This window comes from Heliangelus exortis, chromosome 23 (assembly GCF_036169615.1).
Source record: "Heliangelus exortis chromosome 23, bHelExo1.hap1, whole genome shotgun sequence".
NCBI lineage: Eukaryota > Metazoa > Chordata > Aves > Apodiformes > Trochilidae > Heliangelus > Heliangelus exortis.
In genome coordinates, this window is record NC_092444.1 from 7,206,274 (window position 1) to 7,233,233 (window position 26,960).

General features: G+C 42.9%; 1 protein-coding gene across 2 annotated transcripts in view; it reads right to left on the minus strand.

The window, feature by feature from the left end:
• The window catches only part of SKI (SKI proto-oncogene), a 103,036-nt gene extending 91,489 nt beyond the window's left edge, over positions 1-11,547 (minus strand). For both annotated transcript variants that reach the window (XM_071767011.1, XM_071767010.1), the window contains exons 1-2: positions 9,180-11,547; positions 8,136-9,057 (exon numbers count right to left, since the gene is read on the minus strand). In XM_071767011.1, the coding sequence (XP_071623112.1) occupies positions 8,136-9,047 (912 nt within the window). In that variant the 5' untranslated portion in view covers positions 9,048-9,057; positions 9,180-11,547. The remainder of the gene's footprint in view (positions 1-8,135; positions 9,058-9,179) is intronic.
• Positions 11,548-26,960: the final 15,413 nt, after the last annotated feature.

Consider the following 26,960-nt stretch of genomic DNA (forward strand, 5'->3'; position numbering starts at 1 on the left):
GCTCCCCTTTCAGCAGCCAGAACTGTCTGTTACACTTAACCCAGACTTCCTAACACTTGATATCCTGTCTGCTATTTCAATGCCCTTACTCAATGTTTCAGACAGACATTACACAAACTGGCTGGTGAAAAGGGTTGAGAAACCAAGAAGCAATCCAAGTCAATGACCTTATTCTATAAAATGATACCATTGACTGCACAGAGGAGGAAGAACAAAGCACAGGGTACATGGCTTCTGAATGTATCACTGAAATCTTCTGTAGGAAAAGACAAGTGCTAAGTTGCATCTTGTTTTGTTAATGTAGCTACTACCTTTTCATTCTTAAAGCTTAAGCAATTTGTTTCCAGTGCAACTGCTTCTCATTCCAAAAGAGAAACAGTTTAACTTAGAAAAACCCAAACCAACAGAAAACCAAACATAAAAGTTACATTTTCTACAAAGCTTGTGCAAAGGTAACTGTACATAAATCAATAAACAGCAAAGCCAGAAACCCAGTTATTGATTAGCTCCTTTGCTGTTTATTTCTGGCATCCAGAATGATGCTGCAGTTTTTACATACACACAGAACCTCTGTCCTCAGATATGTTTCCCCCAACTTAAATTAGACTGCAAAAATAACCAGAAGCTGCTTAACATGAGTAGGGGTGGCAGGACCCGTCTCATTTAAGAGAACACATGACTATGCAGCTTATCAGGTTGTTTTAATATGCACACACTGCTTGGAGAAGCCCAATTTTATGTGATAGCAACCAAACCACAGATGGAGCCAATGATAAGAGCTCTGCACATGGGAATTCCCAATTGGCTTCCAGAAGAGCTCTGTCCATGCAGCACTGACAGGCTCAGAGCTTGACTGGGTGCATCAGTGTTTTGTTCCCTCACCCAACCAGAAGTCAAAGCAGAATAATTACCACAGTGCAGAGGGGAGTGCACAATGTTTCTCGGCCCAGTATCAACAAAACAGTCAAAGAACTGTACCTGCACCTGATCCAATTTTGAGACCAAGCTTATGGTCCTTGAATTCGCATCAGGAAAAAAGGCAGCCCCTTACCCCAGCTTTGGACATATTTCCTCAACAGGAAAACAAAACCAAACAAAACCCAACAAAACATAGCAATTAACAAATCCCAAATACAGCAACAAAAAATCCCACCCTGTTAGATACCTACTGCAGCCTTAAAACCTGATTTTACATTTGGCAACAAGCAGACAAAATCCTTTCAGTCTGAAGCCAGCTCCCAGTTGCAGAAACTATTGCCCCATTCAGTGAGATCCCTCAGGACTGGAACACCAAACATCAATGAAACCAAAAACCTCATTAATGAGCAAAATGAAAATCCTGCAGTAGCAGAACTACAGGTTCTGCTCTCAGCTTCAGCACAGTCCTCCAAACGCCAGGGGAGGCCACAAACTTTGTGAAGCTCCTTTGTTTCCCCAGCAGCATATTTTGGTTCAGGATCTGTCCCTCTATTCTGCAAGAGCTGCCAGTCAACACACCGGAAGGAGCCCGAGACATATACAAGTCTTCTGTGGTTTGTGGGTGAACTGGTTCCAATTACTACACCAGCTGATTGCTTGAGTGAGAACTGCAGAACTAGCCCCAGAGCCTCAGACCTTCAAATTAACCTCGTATGTTCCAGAAGATATGGGAACAGGTGACTTTAGTAATAATCTGACTTCAAGTCTCTACACTGACAGTGAAATGTAAAAGACAAACACAACTGAGAAGGTATAAATAAGGAAGGTAAGGGATCACATCTTTTCAGAGCCAACTTCCTTCTCTGTAATTATTTTCCACCAACATATCCTGACTACTAGAGCCTGAGAGAGTGGAATAGCATTTTAAAAAGCAGTGCAGGTTTATTAATGTCTATTACCCTGCTCACAAAACATGTGCAACAGAATTAGGTATTATCTAATAAAGTGTATGATTAACAAACATACTATAATTGACAAGTTTAAAGCAAAACACTCTTTATTACTACATTTAAAAGTAATGTTTCCTGTACCTGAAGATCAATTTGAATTAAGTGCTCTACGGCCACTCAGCTAAAATGGATTAGCCCAGTAATTGACAGTGTTGTATCGACAGACTCTCTACAATTCAGTCTAAGTTCCTTTTGTCTAAGCTCTAATTTCTTTCCAAGAACCCCTTGTTTGATTTAGCGTAACTGTTCCATGACACTTCCCTCTAAGTAAGAGTCACCGTGTCAAGTTCAAAGTTCACTTTTAAAAAACAAAACAAAACAAACAAACGTGAGAATTAAAAAAAAAAAAAAAAAAAATCTGTGCCTAAGTACTGTGCACATTGAGACACAATTCTTGAGCGTGATGGCAAAGCAGTCTGGCCAGCTAAGCCAGCAATATGAGTTCCAATCATCAGTTATCACCAGGAACAGCCAGCCCACTCCTTACTGCAGCCAGTGCCACTCAAACCCCTTAACCCTGGCAAAGTAACTTTGCTAACAGATGAAAACAACACGAGTTTTCACTAAGAATGGACAGCCCCATCTCTCTGCAGACTCAAATCTCCCTTGGGCTCAACAGCCTCAATGTAGCCCCAAAGCTCCCCCTGTTCCAGCAGTGCTGAGACTCAAGGAAGTTGCAGATAAGGCTCGAGTGGCTGCCAGAATCTGAGCCACTGCTTTGTCAAGACATGCTCTGAGCAGCCTCACACCGACGCCTCCAGATGCTTTTACAACACTGATCTAAAGGCACCTCTCAGCAAGTGAAAACACACCCTCAGTGGTCAGTCAGCTCAGGCTGGTGATAACCACCTTCAGATCCTGGTGGAGAGCCCAGGTGTGAGGCTCTCAACGCATCCAAAAAACCAACTGTGTTTACAGGCAGCTTCAAAGCCTGCTACTGTTTGGGCAGAACATACGCCCAAGCCCGAAACCACAGAAATGGAGAGGCAAGTGAGGCAGCCCAGACAATGATGGGAGAGGCAGATGTTTAAATACTTTAAGCAGTGATTTTCAAAAGAAGAGATTGCATGTAATTCCCTCCCTAATTCAAGAGGACTGAATTCAGGAACTTGGGCACTATTCTGGGGCAACAGACACCCAGAGTTGACTCAACACCATTAGATCATTTTTTGAAGCATACTCTTTGTCTAGCACACATGCACGTACCTGCTTCTTTGTTCTTGATCTACAACATCTGTAAAACTGTTTGCACGCTTGGGAAAAAATGCTGATGTCTGCTGAAGCAGTGACATCTCCTCAGGTACACAGGACTTTGTTTCAGCTTGGTAGCGTTTTTGATGTTCAACTTTTAAGCTGCAAAAGGATTCTGAACTAAAGTACTGTCCCAAGATTTCAACATTTTTCTTTTAGGGACTTCAAAAGTTTTGCTGGAGAATCTCTAATAGCATTCTTGAATATCAGGTAAGAGAACAAATTACTTCATTGCTCCATAGAAAAAAAAAAATAATTGAACCCTCAGCTCTTGAGCAAAATTTTCCAGGAGTATTTATTAAGTCAGTTTGTTCCAAAAAAGAATAAATCCATCCAGCAGTCTGAGCACCACTGCCTGGGAATTATATCAGAATCTCTCTGCTACACCTACCATAGGATATATACTATTAACAAATAAAGAAGATTACCACTGCAAGGAGGCAGGGCTTTAGGATACAGAAAGAGGAAGACTCACATTCTAGCTTTACCACTGCAGCATTTCAGGTGGCATAAAGCTCAGCACAGCACCTAAAAGCCCACGGCAACCCTACAGCTCAGTCAGTACTGCACAATTTCACTTTCAGCAATTTTTGTTCTTTGATTTGGCTGAACACTTGACCTGGCTACACCTTACTCCAGCTGAGAGTGCTGCATGTTGTGGCAGCACTGAGTTGGTAGGCATTGTGAAATAAAAGTGGGAGGCCTCGTGTGCTCATTTGTGTGTCAGTACCCAGAATGCTGCTTCTACCTTCCAGCTACTTCATAGAAGTGCTGCTGGGACTTGAACCGTGGGAACACTGCAGTGCTGGTGTGTGTGGGTGTGTTCACACGTGTGCAAGGAGAGCTCTCCTATTCTCTTAGTGTCTGATCACATTCAGGTTTGCTACAGATGTCTAGCACACAGGTAGGAAATATGAAAGCACTGTCAAATGTTGCTTGGTTCGATATTTAAAAAAGAAAAAATGGATTGAAAAGATCCGGAGTGAAACCCACCCTCCTTTACTGGAAATAGCAACCAACAAAGCCTTCAGGGCTGTTTTTGAACTAATTCAATCACAGTGGAAGCATATTGATGTTCAGAAAGCAGAGAGCTGCCTGTCACACAGAAGTGAAAAGCCAGGATAAGAGACACACCATATCTATACCAGTGAGTGAACACTCAGCTGCACCAGCTTTGGCAAAAAGGCTTTGGCACTGACAATGGATTTCTAGGACCCTGTTTTGCAACCTGTCAGGTTATTCACATTATTAATTTCTAGAAATATGCCAGAATGGAATGGTTGTGCTCCATGACAGTAATGGTGGATGAAGAAAACAGGACACCCACTCAAGCAAAAGCTATGTTGGTGCATGGAGTCTCTGAAAGATCAGAGAAAAAATGAAGCAGAAAAAAAGCCTGGACGAGCATGTGAGAAGGGGAAAACCCAGAGAAGGATACAAAGGTCAATGCAGAGGTTATCATATGGCTCAAGAAATGAAAGCTCTTTGGGAAGTGTCAGGAAGGTGAAGAAGTGTATGGGAAGTCCCTCAATCATCCAAGGACGAACACAGAGGATATAAAAATAAATTTTAGAAGAGGGCAAAGAAAGTGGCTGAGACCTCTGTGATTCCTGCTCCAGCAGGGGCTCCATCTGTCACAACTGCCTCACATTTTTGGTTAGAATCCTTTGCTGCCTTCATCCAGCTCCTTCTCCAGCAAGTGGCAAGACCAGGCAACACGCATCTTGTTCAACCAACCAGGCTGACAATGCATCTGCATGCATGCATCCACCTCTCAGTTCAGATGGAGAGATAGGCACAAGGGATAGTGGATGCATACAGAAGTGTATGTTGGGAATGAAGTATCCAGGGAAGGCTGTGCCTTGTAGCAATGCTTTAAAACCACATGAAGGGGAAAAGAAAAACAAAAAACAAAAAGCTGGGGAAAGAGGGCAGTTTTGTCAGTGTGCTGATTCTGCAGCGGGGGCTTGTGCCAACCCAGCTCCTCCATTTAAATCAGACCCTTAAAAGGCAGAGCTGTGCTGCCAGAAATCTACATACCTCATCACATAAACCTCATGATGACACACAAAAAGGTCAGAGAACTCACTGCTTCTGAAACAGCCAGCAAAATGGTCATATGCATCCTATGCTATCAACATGCTAACAGAGCCCCAGGGAAAACAACAGGCAAAGCAGTGTGTACATACACATGCATAAATAAATAAATTGGGAAACTGACAAAAAGCCCACTCTTGAAAGCAGAAGACCAAGTATCTGACACAGCAAACCAGGGCACACAACACACACAAACACCTCTGTATAAAACAGAACAAAGACACGCAGAGATCTACATCAAAAAGGAAGACCACCACAAAGACACACATGCTTCATCCTTTCATCCATGCAGACAGACAGAGAACCCAACAGACACACAAAACCCACAAAGACTGACAGTAATTAACACAAACATGCAGACATGGGACCATCCTTTTCTTTCCTTACTAGGCACCTAAACTTTACTCCAATGTTACTTGCCCCTGGCCAGTGTACCAATCTCAGAGCCTGATTAAATCTCTCCGTAATTATCCACACACACTGCTACAACACAAATGACCTTAGCATATGATATCCGTTGGCTAAGCCCAATGGAAAAAGACCTCAGAAAAAGGAAGCACACAGAAGTCTGCCAGCAGTGTCAGGGTCTTCTCAGGACTGCACCACATCAAGAGGAGAGCCCTGAAGAAAGCTCAGAAACTTAAGTCCAGCTCTGCACAGGATGGATGATAATGTGTTCTTTTTTTTCACTGCCCCATCATCTGAGCACACACCACTCTGTTCTGCCCTATCAAACTCCTTGCCACCTCCCAAATCAACTTTCCCAGGAGACGTAACATTTTACGATGACAGAATTTTGGCAATTTTTTCTACAAATAGATGGCCACAATTTCCTTATATAGCTGTTATTGTCCACTATTAATGTATCTTGAATTCACTCTGCCAAGGAGTGCTGCACTGCATGCAGATTTGGAGGGTGAGGGAAGAGTGCTTGCCATGTTCTGAACTAGGTCCTATTAAAGGGTCAATAAAAAGTCAGGCAAAGCCAAAAATCAGTGGTCTGGTCTTGTTCTCCACCTGCAGCCTCACCTGGGGTCAATCACACAATTGAACAGAACACCCTAAAAAGCCTTGGAAGCAAAGCATAGAAAAGCACAGCTCCACTAACATTCATTTTCATTAAAACAGAAACAACCAAGCTAGGGACACGATGCCTTTCATGGAGATTTCTTAATTTTGCTTTCCAAGTAAAGCATGCCCTAGGAAATTCATTTCCCAACGTGAAAAATGCCCCGGCTTTCAGAGCCCCGCTCTCCTCTTGCAGACATTCATATACATCTACCCCAGCGTTCCACCTTAGCACATGACTGACAGAGAATAGACAAGCCATTAAAAACACATCCACCTCCAACCACGGAGATAATGTGGCTCATTACAGCCCAGCTTTGTCACAGCGGTCCTGACACTCCAGCGGGAGGAAAAGGAGGGGTGAGGAGAAGGGCTGAAACCGGGGCTAAGCACAAGACCTGGAGAGAAACTGGAACTTGAACGAGGGAGACTATTCCTAATTCAAAAAACCTGGGAGGCCAATCAAATGGCTGAAGGAGGCCTCTCAGGGCAGCAGTAGCAATTACTGCATTGTTTGCACAGGGTATTTAAAAAAAACTGGGTTTTGTTGAGGCTTTTTTGTTGCATTTTTTAAAAAAAATAAAATCTCTAAGTCAGAGTGTGCCTGCCCCTTTCAAGAGGTATTTGGAAACTTAATACAGAATTTTAGTGAGCACTGCTTGAAGCGTTGCTGCTCTTTCTGAGGTGTCTGTATTTGCCCTTCTACTCCAGGCACATAAAACCAGAGAAAAGTTGGGAAACCTCTGACAAACCAGGCAAACCTGCAGCGTAAAACTCAGCAGGCAAGAGTTTGCCTTCACCTCCCAGAGGGGAGGGGAAGGAGCAGAAGGGAATTGCTCTTCCCACAGTCAGTGGCACCACTGCCAGCGAGCCAGACATCCCGGGGGCTGGGAGCAAGTCCTCAAGGCCTTGTGGCACGATTGCCCATTGCTCAGAACCGGTGCCAGATGCCAAGGCAGCCTCCCACCCACACACCAGGGACTCTGGGATCTAGAGGCAGCTCAGACCGAAAAAAAACAAAACAAAAAGAACCCAAACAAAAGATACCTAAAAAACAAAACAAAACAGAAAAAAAAGTGCCTTAGCTCTGTGCAGCATACCGAAAGAAGCTGCTGCAGCTGGCCCTGGACAGATGCATTCACTGGATGTCTACCCACCCCAATCCACACACGCCTGTCTGGAGGGGAGATTCAGACTCCACAGGGATACTCTAAAAGCAGGACTTCTCCATTCACGTTCCACACACTAAATCTGAACACCAGTAACCTGCAGCACTATTAGCATTTTTCCTTCGCAGCCACATTTAATTCCAACACCAGCCTTTAGACAGTTCAGCCCCCCCACCTCCACCCCATTATGCAGTCAGTCAAAAACTGTAGATTTGCATCTGCAGAGACCAGTAACTGGTTTTTCTGACTTATTCCTTGTCTTGACCCCTAACAGAAGCTCTTCAGACCTGAAATCACATACTTCCTGCAGAAGCCTAGGGTAATAATGTGAAAGGTTTCCAAGATCAGGTTCTATGTACAAACAGACACATATACAATTGCAACAAACTCCAACTGCTGTGTTCAGAACCCAGCCGGGGAAGGAAAGGTGCCATCTCAAACACTGCCCGTCTACATTCACACACACGTGGTAAGAATTAAGAACACGGTTAGATTGCTAAATGACTCAAAGGAAAAGCAGCTGGTAACAAATTAGGTGTATCAATGGCTGCTACTGGAATTATAGAAAATTCTTTTTCTCCCACCTCCCCCCACCCCGTTTAAAATTGAAGGCATCACTTACCCTGGGGGCTTTCCTCTTGTATTTGTTGTTATAGTCAAATTTTTCTTTCATTTCATCTAAAAGCTGGCCCAGCCTAGCTTTCTCCTCTTTCCCAGTGTAATCCTGGCTAAGGAGGATATAGGATCTCCAGTTTGCAGAGTCAAAGCCCCAGTGGCAAGTCCTGTTTTCCAGAGATTTGTGAGAGTGGACCACAAATTTGTGAGGTGGGTACATAAGTCTGCAGTCCAAGCACTGAATGCAGGCTGCGCTGGGGTTGCTGTAAAGCTCTGGCACCAAGAGTCCCTTACACTTCCCAAAGCACTCATGATACACCTTGAAGCTCTTCTCTGTAAGCTCCAGCTCAATCGTGCTAGAGAATTCCTTCTTGCAGTGGGGAGGGTAGGTGCCACCATAAAGCAAGGCGTTACAAAGCCTCTCAGCATCAGTTTTAGTGATGAGACCGCAGGAAGGAGCAGAGAAGGGCAGGATGCCCATGACTTTGAGGATTTCCAGCTGGTCAGCAGTGCATCTGGAGCAGTAAATATGCAGCTCATCACACACCGAATTAATCTGCTGCAGGGAGAAGTCCCTGAGCACCGAGTTCAGGATCTGGGGCAAGCAAAGCCGCTTTTCTCCACCCACCACGAAGCAGGAGATGGTTTCCCCTTCCAGGATGGTCTCGCACCTCTCTGTGGATCTGTCCGAGGGCATGAAGAAGGGACCAGGCATTACCGGAGGAGGCTGGATAGGGGGAAGATGCAGTACAGGTTCTGTTGGGTCTTTGCCATTGTCTTTCTTGTACATCTCCTGTGCCCATCGTGCTGAGAAAGCAGCAGGGCCACCCAGGGAGCTCATAGAGCTCAGATGAAACTGTTCCAAGGTCTTCTGCAGTCCTGGATGAGGCTGGAAGCTGCTTCTACTTACAGTCTCCATTTTTTAGTTTCTATTCCCAAAACAAACAACAACAAAAAAATCCCCAGTTATCTTCCACTCTGGTATAAATCCACTTAATGGATTTTTTTTTTTTTTTTAAGAAAAAATTAGGAGCAAAATAGAACAACCCACCCTTGTTTCTTTCGCCTTCCCACTCAGGTTCAACAATCCACTAACGAATAGGAAATAAATCCTTTTGTATGCGTGTCTCTCTCTCTCTTCTTTCTTTTCTCTTGGTTCGTTACAATTTCAAACCCTCCAAGTCTCCAAGCTGCCCCGATGGAGCAGAGAGTCACGGCAAAAAGAGGTCTTCATCCGAGCACTCACCCCCTCAGCCAACCCCGCAGGCAAACCAATCCCGCCTCCCACACCTCCACCGTACACACTCACTCGCACACTCACGCACACGCCACCCACAGAAACACAAAAAGTCTGTGCCACGCTCCCAGCACCAGCGGCTCAAATATGTGCTGGCGGCTGCGGCTTCTCTGCAGCGATCACCCTTCTGTCCATATCCACCGAAAAGGAGGCGCGGGGGAGGGAAGTAAAAAGCAGGAGGAGGCAGAAAGCTTGGTCTGTGGAAGGGAACCACGCAGAAGAAAAGGAAAAGGCCCAAATCTCTGGCACTTCCAGCACGGCGCGGGGGCTTCGGACGGGCAATAGACGGGCTCCCTTCCCCCGGGCGGCCCCTCAGCTTGATCTGGGAGGACTCCTCGTCTCTCGGTTGGCTTTTCTTCCCTTATTTCTCTCGGTCTTCTCGGCGTGCCGTGGGGAGCCGCAGTACCCGAGCGCACATCCTCCCAGCTCCTCTTTCCAGCAGAGACTAAGAGTGCCTGAGAGCTGAGCTAATGCAGGCTGGCTCAGCCTCCCTCACTCCTCACTCCTCCTCCTCCTCCCCCCCTCTGTTTGTTGGTGTCTGCCTCAGTCATTGAATCCCGGCCAAGAATGTGACCAACTCCCCAGGCCGGGCTCTTCCAGGAACCGCGGCCGCCTCCCCCCTCAGCTCCTGCACGGGCGGGTAAACTGCTGGGTTCACAGACCGCCGCGCCGCCGAGGAGGGGCGGTAGGGCGAGGGCTTTTTCCTCCGGCCGCTTTCTCTCTGGGCAGCGGTGAAAAAGGCAGCGAGCGGCACCGCTTCTCTGCCTCCGCACCCGCGGCTGCTGCGGGAGCCCCGCAAAAAAGCCTCTGCCCGTCGCCAAACCTGCTCGCAACGCCTAAGTTTAACTTCGAGCACACGCCCCTCTCTCTGAGCCCAAATCGCAGGCGTACAAAGACAATTTCTGGCGGAAAACAGCGCAGCCCGATCGCACATCCTCGGATGCACGGCGCGACATCCGCACACCGAGTTTACCCAGCGCCCCTCTCGCGACACACATGTCACACCCCCCGGCTCACACGCGACGCCTGTGCGCGCTTCAGACGAGGAAGAAGCGTCGGGCACGGCCGCAACACAGGCGTACGGGAGGCAGGTGAGCCCTCACTGAAGGAGTCAGACAAGAAAAGAAGAAAAAAAAAAACCAACCCAAACCCCAACCACCCACATTTGTCGCAATCGCGGGCAAGTCGGTGCCTCTATCGCAACAGGAGGCGCCGGGGATGCCCGCGGGCGGCAGCGCAGAGGCGGAGAGGAGCGCCCCCTGGCGGCGAGGAGCGGCACCGGCGGCTGGGACGGAGCCGGGGAAGGGACAGAACCGGGGCCGGGCCGGGCCCACAGCCAAAAATGTGGCTTCTCCCTTGGCTACAGAAAGTGAGCACGGGGTGTCTGCTCTGCCGGAGTTCGCCCTTACGGTATAAAAGCAGAAAAGCCAAGCTGATCGTGAGAGAAGTGGGACAGAGACCGATACTGAACAGGAAACCAAGGGACTGGGACTCAGTGCTGGGAGCACGACCCACTCACCTGGTCTGCATTTTTATATTCCAAAATCCCCTCAGACCAAAGGGTGAGGCCTCAGAGTTCCAAAAGAGCTCTGATCTTGCAACTAAATCATTTCTCCAGAGAGGAGCCCACTCACACATGTCCAACTTGGACATTGGGCCTGAAAGTATTAAAAGGGAGGCAAGAACCAAATAACCAAAATAAAAAAGGCAAATAACCAAATAAAAAAGGCAAGAACCAAAAATTGTTGGTCCCAGCCATTATTTGTGTCAGCCTGTGCTGAGGAAAAATGCTGGGAGAATCTCCACCAAATGGCTTTACTCTAGAAAGGCACCCGTGGCAAGAAGTGCCCTGTATGTTTCTGGTTAAGACAATGCACAACACGTGGATTTACTGATCCACACCTGGAATTTTTAGATATTACCACATTATTGAGATCTGAGATGTAACTATCTAGGTCTTACAGGCTGTGTTCATTCCTGATGCTAAAGAGGTTACCAGAGAAAGCAGGGCTAGGAATATTCCTCACTGAGTAACACAAGTATCTAAAAGGTTTACAAGAATAATTTTCACTAATGTACAGACACTTGATAATATGAAGGACATCTATGACGTTCTATCATTACTGTTATTAAAAAAGAAAAAGTCCTGCCCACCATTCAGCCTTGCCTCCAAAAAGCTGTGACTGCAGCCAGGTCCATTTGGGCCATGGCCATGGAACCAACTGACACCGAAGGGGCTCAGGTACAATGGCAAAGAGCAGCAGAATAACTCCCTGGGTGGATTTAGTCCAGTTTCGGTCAGTTTTAAAAACTCATTACAATATAAATGGCCAGATATGCTCAAACTTCAAGTATGGAGCTCCTGATTCCTTCAAAGAATGAAATGAATGCTTGTACGAAGTCTGAAGAGCAACCTGGAAGCTTTTTAGCTCTGGAAGCTGTTAGTTTGGGGATGGTTTTTTGCACTCTCCTTTATGTCTTAGAAAGAAAGAAGAGCAACTGCAGTTCATTTTCAGAGGTGCCATTTTCCCCTCCAAATGGTTTTTTAATGCAAGTAAATCACTGGATCATACAACAGCCTGTTTATGGGTGGAATTCATAAACTGAATTCCTGCAGCAGAGGGGACTACCAAAAAGACAGGAAGGATGGTCTTGTGGTTAAGACAGAAAACTCAGGACATCTGGGGTCTATTCCCAGATCTCCCACAGAGTTCCTGTTGCCTCAGGCAAGTTGTTTAGTCTCTCTGTGCCTCAGTTTCTGTATCTGTGAAATCCAGATGGTGACCAACTAGAGTGGCAGCTTCTTAACCTAAATTCATGACGGGACAGAAACTAATTTTCAGTTTCTGCAGTAACAATGCAGTAAAACTTCCATTTCTTTCTACCCCACAGACTTTGCAGAATGAAACAGCAGTAGGGCTTAAGAAGGGGGAGAGAGGAGAGATGTCATTTGGGATTAAGGTGGCACCAGTTCTGAAGTGAGTGCTGTGCATCCTAAAATCATATTAATCTCTTCCCCAGTAACTCTTTGTCCTGCTCCAGTTCCAAAGCCCTCTAGCTGGAGAAAAAAGAGGGGAAAAATACCTCAGAGGAAGGGCCCTAACACCACAGTGTTTTTCTCACTCTCTCCCTCTTCTCCTCCCCCTCTCCATTGGCTTCAAGGCCAACAGCTCCTGGAACACAAACACTCTTGTAAACTTCTGAACCACACAGCCCTATGGTGGGTGGGTGTTTGCTCCCTGCCTGCCAATTCCAAATCCACCCACAGATTCCAAAGGCCCAGAACAAAAAGCAGACTCCATTTTCCATATTTAACAGGCAATTCGTTTCCCTCCCTCTCCCCTTCATTTGCAGAACTCGGTGCCTCTCCCAAGTTCTGTGTCCCACCTTCTCCATGTTCCCCACGTGGAGGGTATCATGTTTGTGCAGATGTGTTTCTGGGCATGTGTGATGGATTCTAAACAAATCCATCCCAGTGTCCCTCTGGTTCTGGATGCCTGCTTAGTCAGGAAGAACTGGGGATTATCAAGGATGGTGCTGCACATAGCAGCTATTTGACAAAATGTTTGGGAAGAGCCTGTTGTGAAGATTGTGAAGAAGGAAGTGAAAAATAAAAGTGTGGGTGCAAATGTGACACATCAAAATTCCTACTGTAGCTCACGTTAGACGGTGGATCTTTTTTATAGCAGCAAACATCTAATTTCTCTGTGTTTGTATCCCACATTTTCCCTTCTAATTGTGATATTCCAGTGCTGAAGTAAAACAATTTCTGCATGAGCAGGATTTATTCTTCCCTCCTTTCCTTTAGAGACCACCTGCTAAACACGATCATTTTCACCTTTACAGTGAAACTGGGGGATACCAAACTATCCAGATTCTGCAAAATAAGGTTGCAAGCTCTGTTGAAAGAGACATAGCTGACAAATCAGGTGTTTTTTTCAATCAAATATTTCAATTTTTCATCAACACACAGATTCCACATGCAGAAAATAATGTAAATTCCACAACCGTGTACTAACTTCTTATCTCTTTGTCTGAAACAAAGTTTGAAATGTTTCTTTTTAGAGATCACATTTTTTAGATATTTCTCTTAGACATGTACTGGGGAAAAAGAGCATTTCAAAACATGTAGGAGTCACTAGGAAAACAAGTTTCATGAATCAGTCATATTTAAGATGAATCAAACACAAATTTTCACTGTCCAAGAAGGTCAGCAATGGGCTCATGTCAATAAGAACATTCTCTTTTTTTTAATTAATGGAAAAATCAACTATTTACACACCACCTTTCAGGCCAAAGAGCTCAGTGAGGTGGCTGGGACTTCTATGGTATTTACCACCTATCAAGTCCTACCTACCATTTTCAGGGTGAGCTTTGGGATGCTGTACAGCCTTGAAAATCTACCCCCTGTACTATACTTCATACAGACTGGTTTCAGGTTTGAAACACATTCTAATAGCTCATTTATAAGGTTATTTTAGGGTTTTACTGTGCTCCAAGTAGTGGCAAGATTTATTCTGGGAGTAGTAAAAACAGAATTGGTAATCATGAGAATGTAAGTGGGGAGGTGATATATGGGTAGATGTGAAACTTTCTGAAATTGCTGAGTTACACGAGTTGGCAGTTGGTGAAAATTTCTTCAGATAACCTTGGATAGCAGGGTAAGTGGGAGTTCATTCCAGCAGGGAATTCCACCCGCAAAAAAGCAGATGGGAAGCAGAGCTGGAACTGACTCTGGGTTCTTCTGGCATTCCCAGGGCATTCTCTGTGAATCTCACTGCCATGGCAGCTAGCTCTGCAGGTTTGGTTCAGCTAACTGATCTGATTTCACCACCTTCACAGCAGTTTCTGCCACCACTATAGAAGAGGATGCCATGGATTCATCATGATTTTCTTAACACCACTCACAATCCCTGGCTCCTGTCCAGCTCTGCTCCATAGCCTATCTCCTTCTGTATCTTTTACTGCTTTTCAAAGCAGAGAACCTCTTGATCAATACACATCTCATATTCCTCTCTGTTCCTGATCCTCAGAGGATAATCATCTGGGAGAAGCTTGCCTTTAAGCTCAGGTAACAGCAACTGATGCTCTTTTCTCCACAAGTCCCTAGTGCTGGCCAGGATAGCAGCTCTCCTGCTAACACAGTTCTGCAGGCTGTCTAGAACAAAAGCTGTTTGACTCAAGGTGAACTTAAGAACTGGCTTGAATTGTCACAGAGCTTGACTGTGGGACATAGGTCCATGATTTATATATGGAATGAACGTATGACCTGTTTAAAATACAACTTGCTCTTACACCTTAAATTCACATTTAAACTGCAAGAAATCATCAGGTATCCTAAGAACGACAGGAGGTGAGGAGCTGTTAAAAGCACATGAAAGAGCTCTCCATCTTTTAGAATTTTTTCATCCCAAGTTGCCTGGTATGTTGCTCAGGGCTGCCCCTCCCACCCACACACTCTGTACCTACATGCCCCAGTGGATGTTGCCAAATACCTCATTAAAAAAGAAAAAAAAGAAAAAGAAAAAGAACAAAAAGACATGCTTGCTACCTCTAATAAAAAAAAATTAATTTACTGGAGAAGTCAGAGTAGGGAATATAAGCTGGAATGCCTAGGATGCCCAGAGAAGCTTACAGAATAGTCCTGTTAGGTGACTCTGGGGTCCACAGACTTTTTGTTCTTTATATTAACACAGAATCTTTCTTTCATTGCTCAGCATACCCAGCAATAAGCAACCAAGGAGCAGAACACACATCCAACAGAGAAAGGGATAAGAATACCAAGCCAAAGCCTTGTCCCTGTAAAATGAGCAACTGAACTGTTGCTATCCACCCTCAGCATTTCCTCCTAGCATGGTTCTTACACAGGCTACTACCAAACAGTTGCCATCACCCTTCCAGGGAAGAAAACTCAACCCATTTAAGTTAAACCTAAGACTTAAGCAGAGTATCTCCCCTGGCTCCCAGCCACCTCGTGTATCCCAAAGCAATCCCTATCAAAGGAAACGAGTGTGCCAACCTTGCACTACAGGAATTACTGATTAGCAAAACCTGAGCTTTGAGCTTCACCAAAACAAAGTGGGTTAACTCCCCTCCCTTGCCCTCCCACACACACTCTATCATGCAGAGAAGCTGTGGGAATACTGATTTGATCTGCTGCAGCTGCTGTGGTGAGTAAAAGGGCAACAGAGCTGGGCTCTTCAACTAGCACAGCATGTATCAACTTGCATGAGGGTAAGATTAATACTGCCTCATTTCCATTCCACCTGAAACCCATGTGCAACTTTAAGGCCAAACATTCCCTTCCTCAATAGCCTCTCAGGCTCCAGGAAATTCACATACCTTTTCTCTAATCTTTTCCATCTCTGAGATAATTTCTCATCATCATGGTATCCATATTTTGCAAAGAATATTGATATGCTGAAGTGCACCTTTGCTAGAAAGACTTTGTAAGACCTTGTTATCTGCTAGCTGGGTTATCACTAAGGCTTCTGATTCTTGTCTCTTTTCTCATGTTCCTTGGTACATCCTTTACAACAGTTTAGGATCCAAAATCATGGTGGGGAGTGAGCCCCATGGTCTGTTTGAAATCTATCATATCTAACCCTTGTTGTAAAGTGATCCTCTGTCTGCTGGTCTGACATATGAACCTACAATTTATTTTAAAGGCCCATGTCTCCTATAAATAACACACAGAGCACTAGGCACTCTATGGAGATAAGTGCTTGCATCATCATTTCAGTAATTCAGAACATGCTGTCCTAAAAATCTGGAATTTCTACTCCTCTCTCTCAAATTCTTATGGGTTGATCTCATATTTATTTTATTTATGGGCTTTCTGAATGAACCTGTGATTAAAACATATGCATGCCTCATTAGCATAATGAGATTTTTCTTGCAAGCATGTAATGAGACAGAAACAAATTCACAGTCATTTTACAGATGTGGAACTGAGAAAGAGGGAAGAAATACAACTGGTGTAAGACCCCCCCCTTTTGTGAGAAGAGGCTCTAAAAGAAAGGTTTGGAGGGTTGGGCTTTGTTTGGCTTTTTGTCCATAAGGTCTCTTTCATGCTCCCATGGGCAAGACAGGCTGTTATTTGAATCAGACACTTCAAACATCTTCAGTTTGGTAGAATCAGGTAATGAAATTCCTCCTCAAGATTGGTATTCACTGAAGTGTCTATGACTTAACACTGCCCCATTCTCTTTTTTCAGGAAGACACTTAACATTTTCATTTCTAGACCACTTAAACTATCAGGCTAGTTTTTATGTAAAGCATTTCCATTTCAAGTTCTTCAAACTTTAATCAGCTATGGCAGAAAAGAGGAGTGCAAAAGCTAACAACAAGAGAAGGTAAGGCAGCAGGTTCCCAGTCTCACAACCCCCATGTCACAGCTGAAGGACATTTCAACAGCCAACCCTCTCCATGTTTCTGCAGGATTTGCACAGGTACTGCTCAAAGGAGCTTACCCCATAGACCTCCAGTGAGCTTCTCTGCTGTTTCCAGCAGCCCTACACTTTCAGTACTCCCTGTGCAGCACACTCACAGAGATCAGACCCACTGCACTTGTCTTATGTGGCCATCTGACAAAAAAATGGGCTCCGGAATAATTACAGTTTAAGATTATTTTAAGCAAGCAATGAACTCATCTTCACAGCCTCTACACTACTCTTAGGTATAGCATTTGTATTAAAAGCCCAACCAAAGAGTGACTGTGAGAGGAAGGACTGCAGGAAAGGCTGGCTTTGCTTAGATTCCCCTTTTTCCACTAGATTCTTTCCTGCCAGTGGCAGGCCTGAGAATGGTACCCTCTCCCCCTTCTTCCCAGCATCCATCACGTAATCCAAAGCCCATCTTGAAGCAATGATGATGTCTGTGCTGTGCACAGTGCAGCACTACCACTAGGACCCAAGATCCAGCAGCTAACATGCCAGCTGGCACCTTTCCCTCCCCCCTCTGCTTTCTTTCCCTGTGCAGGAGAAACCATTCATTGCCTTCTGGGGCTAGCACTGGACCCACACTGTTCTTAGTAATGAATGCAACCTGTTCTAACGAATGTGAAGCTTATTTGTGAGTGTGGAGCTGCACTCAATTGCCTGACATTTCACATTTCTCACCATAAATCTGGGTAACACTTTATTTTAATTATGGGGACATTTTCTAACTTTTATTGTTTCTGGCAAACACAGGCAAAATGAGCTCATTCATTATATAAGCTATGTGAGCTATTTCTTCAGGGGAAATTGTGTTCTATATTATCCTTGCCATCCAACAAGATGCCATTCACCTCTCTTCTTGATGTCATTAAGTATCACACAGACTGAGAACAGCTAACTAATATTTTCCTGAATGACAGAGACCTTGGAACATGATATATCCATCCACCTACCACCCACCCATCCATCTTTCTGCATTTCTAACACACTCATTAAAGTAAGTAACTACAGGGCTGTACATCTCAGGCCCTTTCACATCTCCACTCCAAAACAGGCATAGATACCACCTTGAGATGATAGCAAGGACATTCCAGACTGCAAATTCCAGACCCTGATTTGATTTCTCCAATGTAATTTTGATCTAGGTGTATTACAAAGACCAACACAACAAATGTCAGGCTGAAAAAACTGAAGAGCACTGCACTCCTCAGGAAGATGCTGTGCATGGAGGACTGGGCATCAGAGACTGCAGTCAGGACACTGGAGAAAACCAAACGATTTTTACAAATGCCATGAAGCCTCAGTGTTAAAATCCCTTTATATTCCTCCCACATCAAAGTTCTATAACTTCACTAAGAGGAACTGGAGAGCTTGAACTCCTCTAGCTCTCCAAGGTCAAATTAGCAGACCTGCAGAAAATCACACTCAGCATGTTCAGGCCTTACTTGTCCCACAGCAATCAGGGCCAGATTTCAAATAGAAGCCAAACAAAGATTAAGTTTCTTCTCTCTATCTCCAAAATGATAATTTAGGGACAAGATGCAGTAGCTGCCTCTGCAGGCAATATAACCTCTCACTTGTGAAACCAGGCCACAACTTTTCAATTAGTGAATTCAGACAGGACTGGAGAAATCATAACTCAGGCCACCTCTTTTGACCATTGCTTAAGCTTTAGAAATTGACTCCTGCTCCAGGGCTGTGGGGCAATGTTTCTCCCCTGGTCTGGGCAATACATCCCCTCCTCAGACTGTACCTTCCTTGTTCATACCACTGAGCCTGAGATGATGGAATTGGCCCCTTGCCCAGGTGGAAGAAAAAAACCAAAAAAGCAGTTACTGTAATGGAACAGCTTTCTGACTTTTCTGAATGCAGTAAGTGAAAATCCCATGCAGACAGTGAAGAGCATGTTTAATGACTCACGCTCCACATTTTCACCAGGGAAAAATTTCAGACCTTCACTCAGTTAAAAGATGGAAATTTTTATAAAACTTCCATTGTCATATGTTACCATCTGTTCAGAAAATAACAAAAACAAAATCTAGGTAAACGGATTCTTTCTTTCTTCCTTTCTTTCTTTTCTCTCTGTCTCTTTCTTTCCTTCTTTTACTCATAGCAAGAGCTTGCTGTTCTACAGAGAAGATGTGAATCTCTGTGGGGAGGATGTGAGCATACACAATTCAATACAAAAAAAAATAGACTTCAACCTCACTGCATGCTGGGTTTGGGCAACTTGAAGTACTGAAGTTAAACTGTTCTATACATTTTGGCCATTTTCTCATACAATGACCAGTAGTTTTTTATCCATTAGGCAGTGAATTGTGTGTCTGTAAACATTAGCATGTGCTCAGCACCCCAAAACTCCTCTAATTTGAGCAGTCTGCAAAGTCTTCTGATGAGACAGCTTTACTAAAAATTTTTCTCTCTCTTAGGAACCAAGTCACTGAGGATGTGGATGAAACATGCACTAAAAATTAATTTCAAGTTTTGGTTGAAAAAAAAAGAAAAAAAAAATGGATTTGATCAATTTTGTCCCTTTCTCCTTCATTCTTTCTAATGCTTCAAAAGAACACATAACTTATTCTGCCTGTTTTTAAGCACATATATTTCTCTCTTTTAAGAGAGTTGAATTCTTGGAACTCATACCATTTTCATTTAGCTATTTTTACCCGCCCTGCTCCTTCCTGTATCCATGGAGTTTCATCAAAACATTGAATTCCAGTCTCTAATGACATAACCTTCCCCTTTCCTTCCTGTTCTCATGTCACCTCTCATTTTCTCACCAGCTTCATAGTCTTCTCTGATTTTTAGACTTTTCCTACTCTAAGCTTCTTATTTTCTTTCTGTACTTTGCAACAGCACTGGCCTCTACAGGGAGGGGAATACTAAGAAGTCACAAACTTCTACATAAACAAGCAAACAAAAAAAAGCACATCAACTGCATCAATTAAGAAGAACACCTTCTCTTCTTCCCTACTGTAGGGAAAGATCTGATTTCAAAGACACAATTTCTTACAGTGGAATGATTTTAGTATAAATACTCTGTGAGAGTCTTATCTGCTATTTTGGTATAATCAGCTTCAGGAGCAGACTGATTTGTTATGGGAAAATGAGACAAAGAGAATGTGCCAAACATCTAACAGCTTCACTGGCTGTATGTAACAATTAAATGGCAAATAAAGGTGCTTTTCAATGTATGTCTAAAGTTACTTCACAGATTAGCACTACCAAAATATGCACCATAGTCTGTTCCTATGAGATCTTTCCTCATGAATACCACACATGTACAGATGTACATGTCTGCAAAATAAGAGAGGTTCTGTGGTGTGTGTTTTAAGGGTAAAGGTAGGAACAGCAATTTGGCATAAACATTCCTTTACTTAGAAAAAAAAACAAAAACTGAACTGCAAGTGGAATTCATTTGCTGTTTTGCAGGAACAATGAAGTCAAGCAAAAAGCTTAGCAAGCCATATTAAAAAGTATACTCACAAGTACTTTTGCAGGAGACAGAGGTGTTTATGAACCAAAAAAAGAGGTGTAGAAGTTACAATTGCTCCAGGGCAAATTTTAACTGGTTTCCCTTCCTTATTAGATTTCTTATTCATACAAAAATTGCTAGCTGACTTCACAGTCATTGCCACCACATGGGATTTTAGGTGCTTCTAACCATCTGCATATATTTTTTCCATTTGTCTGGCAAATTCTGCATTTTTAATCAATTTGTCTTAATTTTATCTCTTTGTCTATATAATTAGAGTTATCTGGAACATCAAGACAAGGCTTTATCTCATCAGGAGTATGGGGTAGTATCAGAAGCAAAGAATACAAGCTGTAAGCTATCACAGACTCCATTGCCATTCTCAGATGGCAATACTAAAGGGAGTTCTTGATGTTATAAATCATATTTGATCCTGACACTTTTTCCTAATCTGGATCCAGAAAGTTCAGAGCCTTAAAAGGTGTCACTGAAGTTTCCAGTCAGGTTTGCTCTCAAAACACAACATACTCTGGTTCACTCTGGCAGAGAGTTAATCAGTTTGAGCTCTTCACTGACAATCTGCCAGGACTTGAAAGCCTATTTAAAAAACCTGAATCCTGTACTGTGTCAGGTGCCCAAATTTTTCATCAAATGCAATGGCTGAGCCATTGAATAGGATTCAAGGATTAGAACATTAACTTGTACAGAGTTACACCTATCCATAACTTCCCTATGGGAATGCATTGCAGGAAGATTACAAGACTAAGTCAGCAATTTCTCAGCCCTACAGACTTATCTTGTGGTGCCCAGTTAAGTCTTTTATCAACAGAAAACAGTTGGAAAGCTTTATACAAAAACTTATGATCATGCAAGATTCAGAATATTTGCACGATAAGCTGAGAAATTAGGTTTGAAGTCTTTCCTGTGTTTAAGCCTAAAAAGAAAAGCTTAGTAAGATACAGAAGTGCCAAGTTTAGTCTTCTTACACACAGAAAATTAACAGCCTGTTTGGATCAAGGCAAATTATTCAGTGCTGGCCTACAGAGGCTCCATGGGGAACACATCTAGCTTCAAGTCAGCATGAAAACCAGAGATATATGATACAGATTTATACTGCCTTTCACTTTTTGTTCATACCTAAAAGAGGTCAATACCCACACTGGAGTTGTGTATGTTCAGGCTTCACTCACAATTTATCCATATGTAATCTGTTTCAAGGTGGGCAATGAGCTGGCTTTGTTTGCACTGGTCTCAGCCACTTGAACAGCTGTACAGATTTTTTTATATATATAGATTTTGCTACTACACAGTTTAAAAAAATAGGAATATGCACTGTTTGTGCCATTTCAAAATCCTATTTGAAAGCACTTCATGTGCACTACAAACATTTCCCTGTGCCTCCATGTTTCCCATCCTTCCCAGTGCTGTGTACTGCAGTACACTGGAACTGCTTCCAAAGGCATCTGAAGTGCCTGTGAATCTGTCTAAACAAATACATGGGCAGATAATCTAAACCAGAGCATTCCCATCTGCTGAATCTCTCCAAAGCTGACATCTGGTAATGACCATCACCTCCTAAAGTGCAGGCTGCACCTCCAACTGAAGACAGTGCCAAGCACATCCTAATTTTCATTTACAATATTTAGGTTAGAAAGACTCAGTGACAACTGCAGAGCAGAAGTTAGCAGGCAGTTAGAGTCACTATTAGCATTCCAGGAGGGGGCAGGGAGGAGAATAAACCCAAATTAGCTGTGGTTTGTGAGCAAGGGGGGTTGTATCTGAAAAAAGTGACATGATCCCAAAGGGATAAACAGTGCAGGAGACAAATCAGTAACTGAGCCAATCATGAAATGCAGGTCCTGAAAATATTTCACAGCTTAATGGAAGGGGAGCTAAGGAGCAAAACTGTATTGACTGGTCAGAGGTCAGGTGACTCCAAGGGATTGCTAAACAGAACACAAATAAGCCAATCAAAGATAGTTCACAAAAAGTTATGATTAGTATTTGTGTTGTCAGTGGCTGAGAAGTGGACGTTGTGAGGTTGATGCTCTACAGCAAGTCAAGTGTTACGTGTTTCATCTGGTAAAGTTAAATTTTGTGCTCAGTAAACACGTGCTAATTGTCTTCACTAACATTTGGATTTTGAAGATGATGCTTCACAGACATTTGATTTGGTATAACAAGTCATGCTATTTGAAATGCATAATGACTTGCCTCAGATATTCTCCACGATGGACTCTGTTACTGCTCCCTGGTATCACTCACTAGAAAACTCAAGTAGAGAGAGAAATCCAGAAGGTCAATATAATCAGGAAGACTCTGAAATCTTTCTTCACAAAGTAAAAGAACCTTGAAAGCAGTATACACTCAAGCACATCATGGAAAAAAATGTCAATATATTTTCTCAACAAAATTCACTTTTCTCAAAGTGGATTTTACATTTGGAATCCACTATGCATATTGGCCATTTCCTGTTGACACAAGAATTCAGGGAGGGGAAACATCTGTAGATGTTGCTGTAACTTAAAGGCTAACACTACACAGCCTGGAAAGACAGAACCCCTTCTCATCTTCTTTAACCCAAGCACCTCTGGTGCCAACCTGCTTGACATGGTTTAGATAAGTGGAGGACTAGGTCTGAGCTGCCACAGACATCTACAACATTCCACAAAATCTGTAAAGAAGTACTGAAAACAAGTAGCAATTTACTGACAAAACAATGAAGTGGGTTTGAAGAATGAAAGGCAAAGTAGAATATTTCCACTTCCAAGTGCTGAGATTATTCAGCAGCTCAGTAAAGAAGCACCTGGTAGAATATAATGTAGAACCTCCAAGGACATCACCAAGCCCACCATCGGGGTTCCAAAGCACTTACAAAGGTGACACTTTAATGACAAACTGAGGCAAAAGAAAAAAATGAAGCAATTCTCTGAGGAAACAGAGCAGGTCTGGATAAAGCAGAGAGTTCCTGTGCCTGATCAAGCCCACGCATGTGATGGAAACTCATCAGAATCAAGGATTATTATGCAAGAAAGAGGATACACGAGTGGTGAGACACTTTCATCCAGCAGCTCGCTTAAGCTGCAACTCAGAACAGGAAGTTTCACAGTCAGGCTTTCAATTCCCACACCAAGTTAAATCAATCTAAATCAAATACATTTTAAAGAAAAATACCTTGAATGGAAAAAACAGTCTCTTTATGCCACCCACTACCAGAGAAGTTATTGTTCTTGCCTCAAAAGTATTTCTGATTTTAAAGCTACGTGAATTTAGAAATCCAGGGATTGGATTATTTTCTCTCTGTTTGAATTTCTACACAGGAAAACTGAGTAATTTGTACAGTCAGCCAGGCAAAAAAAAAAAAAAAAAAAAAAAGAAAAAGAAAAAGAAAAAAGGCAGGGAGGAGGGTGACCACTACTGGAATAAAATAAATAAAGCCGGGTAAAATAACAACAGTAAGAAATCCCACAGAAACAAGCATTTTTATAAGTCTTAAATGAAGTCTCATACTCCATTTCTTTCCCTCTCTCAAAAGCTTTTCTTTTTTTTCGATCTACAATAATTTTGGGACCAAACTTCTGTGTCTTGACATCAAATGTTGTTGGTGATATTTTCAGCACAGGAATTACTGGAATGTATCACATATCGTGTCCACTGTCCTTTTCCTGACACTGCCCATGACGAGCTGCTTCACAGAAAAGTTAGAAACACTTCAAGAGGCACCAGTCCAAAAAGTAAGTCCCTCCTTCACCCCCAAGAGTTAAAAGCATTCTCTTGTTTCCCCCCTGATGTAGCTATATTTTTTTAAAAGATCATTACTGTAACAAATCTGGGTGTTCTTGCTAGCCATACAAACGTCCCATCATTTCTGAATCCTTCCACACTCTCACTTGTGTATCTAGCAGTACAGTTAAAAAAAAAATACACATATATAAAATGTATTTGTGCTTCATGGTACAGGTTATAAGCTCAAGCCTGTGCTTCCACACAGAAAGGGAGCTGAAGCAGCCAGGGTCTGCTTCTCCATTCTCTTTCTCTTTTTTTCTGTGCATTTAGTAGCACTGAAGGATATCAGACATGACAGCCCTGGAGAATGAAGTCCTTTGTCTACACAAAAGGTCTAGTTCTGTCAGCAAGAGGGTGGGACTTCACTTTTACACTATTTCAGCAGTGTGTGTTTCAATCAACAATGCTTTGAGAAACTTCCAAGAACCACCAGCAAAAGTCAAAGGAATAAAGGATATTAAGACTAGTCGAGGGTCTCCCTGAGAACTACCAAGGAAACCAATTAGGACCAATTGCATTTGTCATTTAGGCTGAAGACATCTGAGACCATGTAACTTGTTTATTTATGGGTCACTTAAAAAATAACCCCACAGAAAACAACTCTTAAGTTGCTACTAGCACATACTGGATTTGAAACAGCCACACAAACTCCTCATTTCATTAGCAAGGCAGTCCATTAGCACAGTACATCAGCCCTCAGCAAACACAAGCTTACAAAAGCTGGGGTAGGAAAAGGGTTACTGACATACATGTTAAAATGTCAACAAAATATGCTGTGCACTCTGTTCCCTAGAGTGATTTTCTTATTATTTTTCCACAAGCAGCAACTCCACAAGTACACAGGAGTCAGAAAAAGAAATGTAATGGAAGCAGTTGTGAAACTGTCCCATCTACTTTTACCATCCACATGGAAAAACACACAAAAATAATAACAGGCATACACTGGGGGCACAAAAAGCCCTAGATCAAGTCCTTAGACTTCTTTGTTTCATAGCTTTTAAGGAGAGAGAATGCATTCTGAATGGGTAAGATCTCCAGATGCACTGTCTCTTTAAAGCCGGAATGTGACTTTTTTCATCCACAAGAAAAAGTGCAGTTTCCCAGGTTCTTACTGGAAAGTTTTCTTGGGAAAATATTCATTTCCAAAGCGTTGTTTTTACACTTTTGGTTCACTGATTGTATGACTTTTCTAATGCTTTAATACTGTTTTCTCTCCATGAATGTTTGTAATAACTTAATCCATCCTATTTCCTACAGTATCTCCTTTTAAGGATAATTATATCAATATGCTCCTGACATTTTGTAATCCAAGTAATTTCTTTTTTCTAGATTCTGTTCTCAGTCGGATGATTCAAAACAAGACTTAGTTGTACATTCCTGGCCCTCACAATTTTCTGAAAATCTGCTCCACAATAAAACCCAATAAATAAACCAAACCCCACTGGAAACATGAATAATTCTGCGTAGCATTTTGTTATGGTCTCACAGCTTTCTTTTCCAATAAAAGAGTCCAAATTAGCTATAAGCTGCTGCACTTTCCAAGACAAAAACCTCATTTATATAGTTTGTGTACACCTGCCCTGAAAAAGCTTTCTTTGTTTTTGTGTTCTTTTTTCTTAAAAAATGCTGCAATGGGACATATTCTGTGACAGGCTAAAAATATATACTCATAATTAAATACTATTGTATATGGCATTCAACAAAGAGCCTAACCATGCCCATCTACCCCAGCACACTATCCAAGAACCCAAGCAGAGTGAGCAGGCTTAGAGAAGTCTTTTTCAAAAGCTGCACGCAGTCTCCTGCAGAGGAGCTCAGTTCTTCCCAAACCTATTTTTTGTGCTATTTTGCCACAGTCAAGCCTCAAAACTTGTCACAGGTTATTGGAGCTTGGGAATTAACATGCTTTGTGGTTCCACAGACTGGTTTCAGAATTACTAGTTTATCACCTGAGAATTTTGCTCTTCCTGTCTATAGTAAGGCAAAGATCAGGTCTCCTCTGCTGCCTTTTATGATGTTCCATTTATAACTTAAGCTAACAAACTAGCTTTACTATGTCTGTTGCACCTGATCCTTATTTAGAACACTCTGACTGTACATTTCTGTAAATTATTAAATTTAATGACCTTGATATCTAATGGTATCAAACAAGACCTGGTCTTCATTGTGCAAAGTACAACTCTGCCAGTAAGCACTCCTTCCTCTGATGAGTTTGCTAAGCACAGGAGTGACGCAGAGATGAACAGAGTGATGTGGAGCTCGTTAGAAGGCCAGCTTCAAGGCTAGTGACAAAAGCAGGCTTCTCAAAGCAAAGATAAGACTCCATTCATTGGACTTTTCTGCCTCCACACCAGAGTGAAACACAGCTTTGCAGGCTAACCAGAAACATCTGGCTTTAATGCAGTGTTTGCTTTTATTGCTCCTCAGAACACAGACACATTCTATGACACGGAAGAACATTTCAGTAGGCCCAACATCCACTGTCCTCTCAGAGGTCCTTCACTTAATCCTGAGGGAGGGAAATGGTAAAGTGGCTTCTTAGCTGTTTTTAAAGGAAACCAGAAGATCTTTGATAAGATGCTATCTTCTTTCCTTCCTCTTACTATATTCACTGTACAAAACAGGGGAATTTTAGCTTTGTGTTCCCTGTCCTATACAGCAACCAAAGGCTCTAAAGTGGACTTCTCCAGCACACAAGATCAGGCTATTATCCATTAAGTCTCTTGTTCTTTGTAACATTAAAGATACTTCTATAACACAACCAATATGTATCTGGTGAAAATTGTTACCAGAATGCCAGAATGTTTCAACCTCAAGCTCTCTCTCTCTCTCTC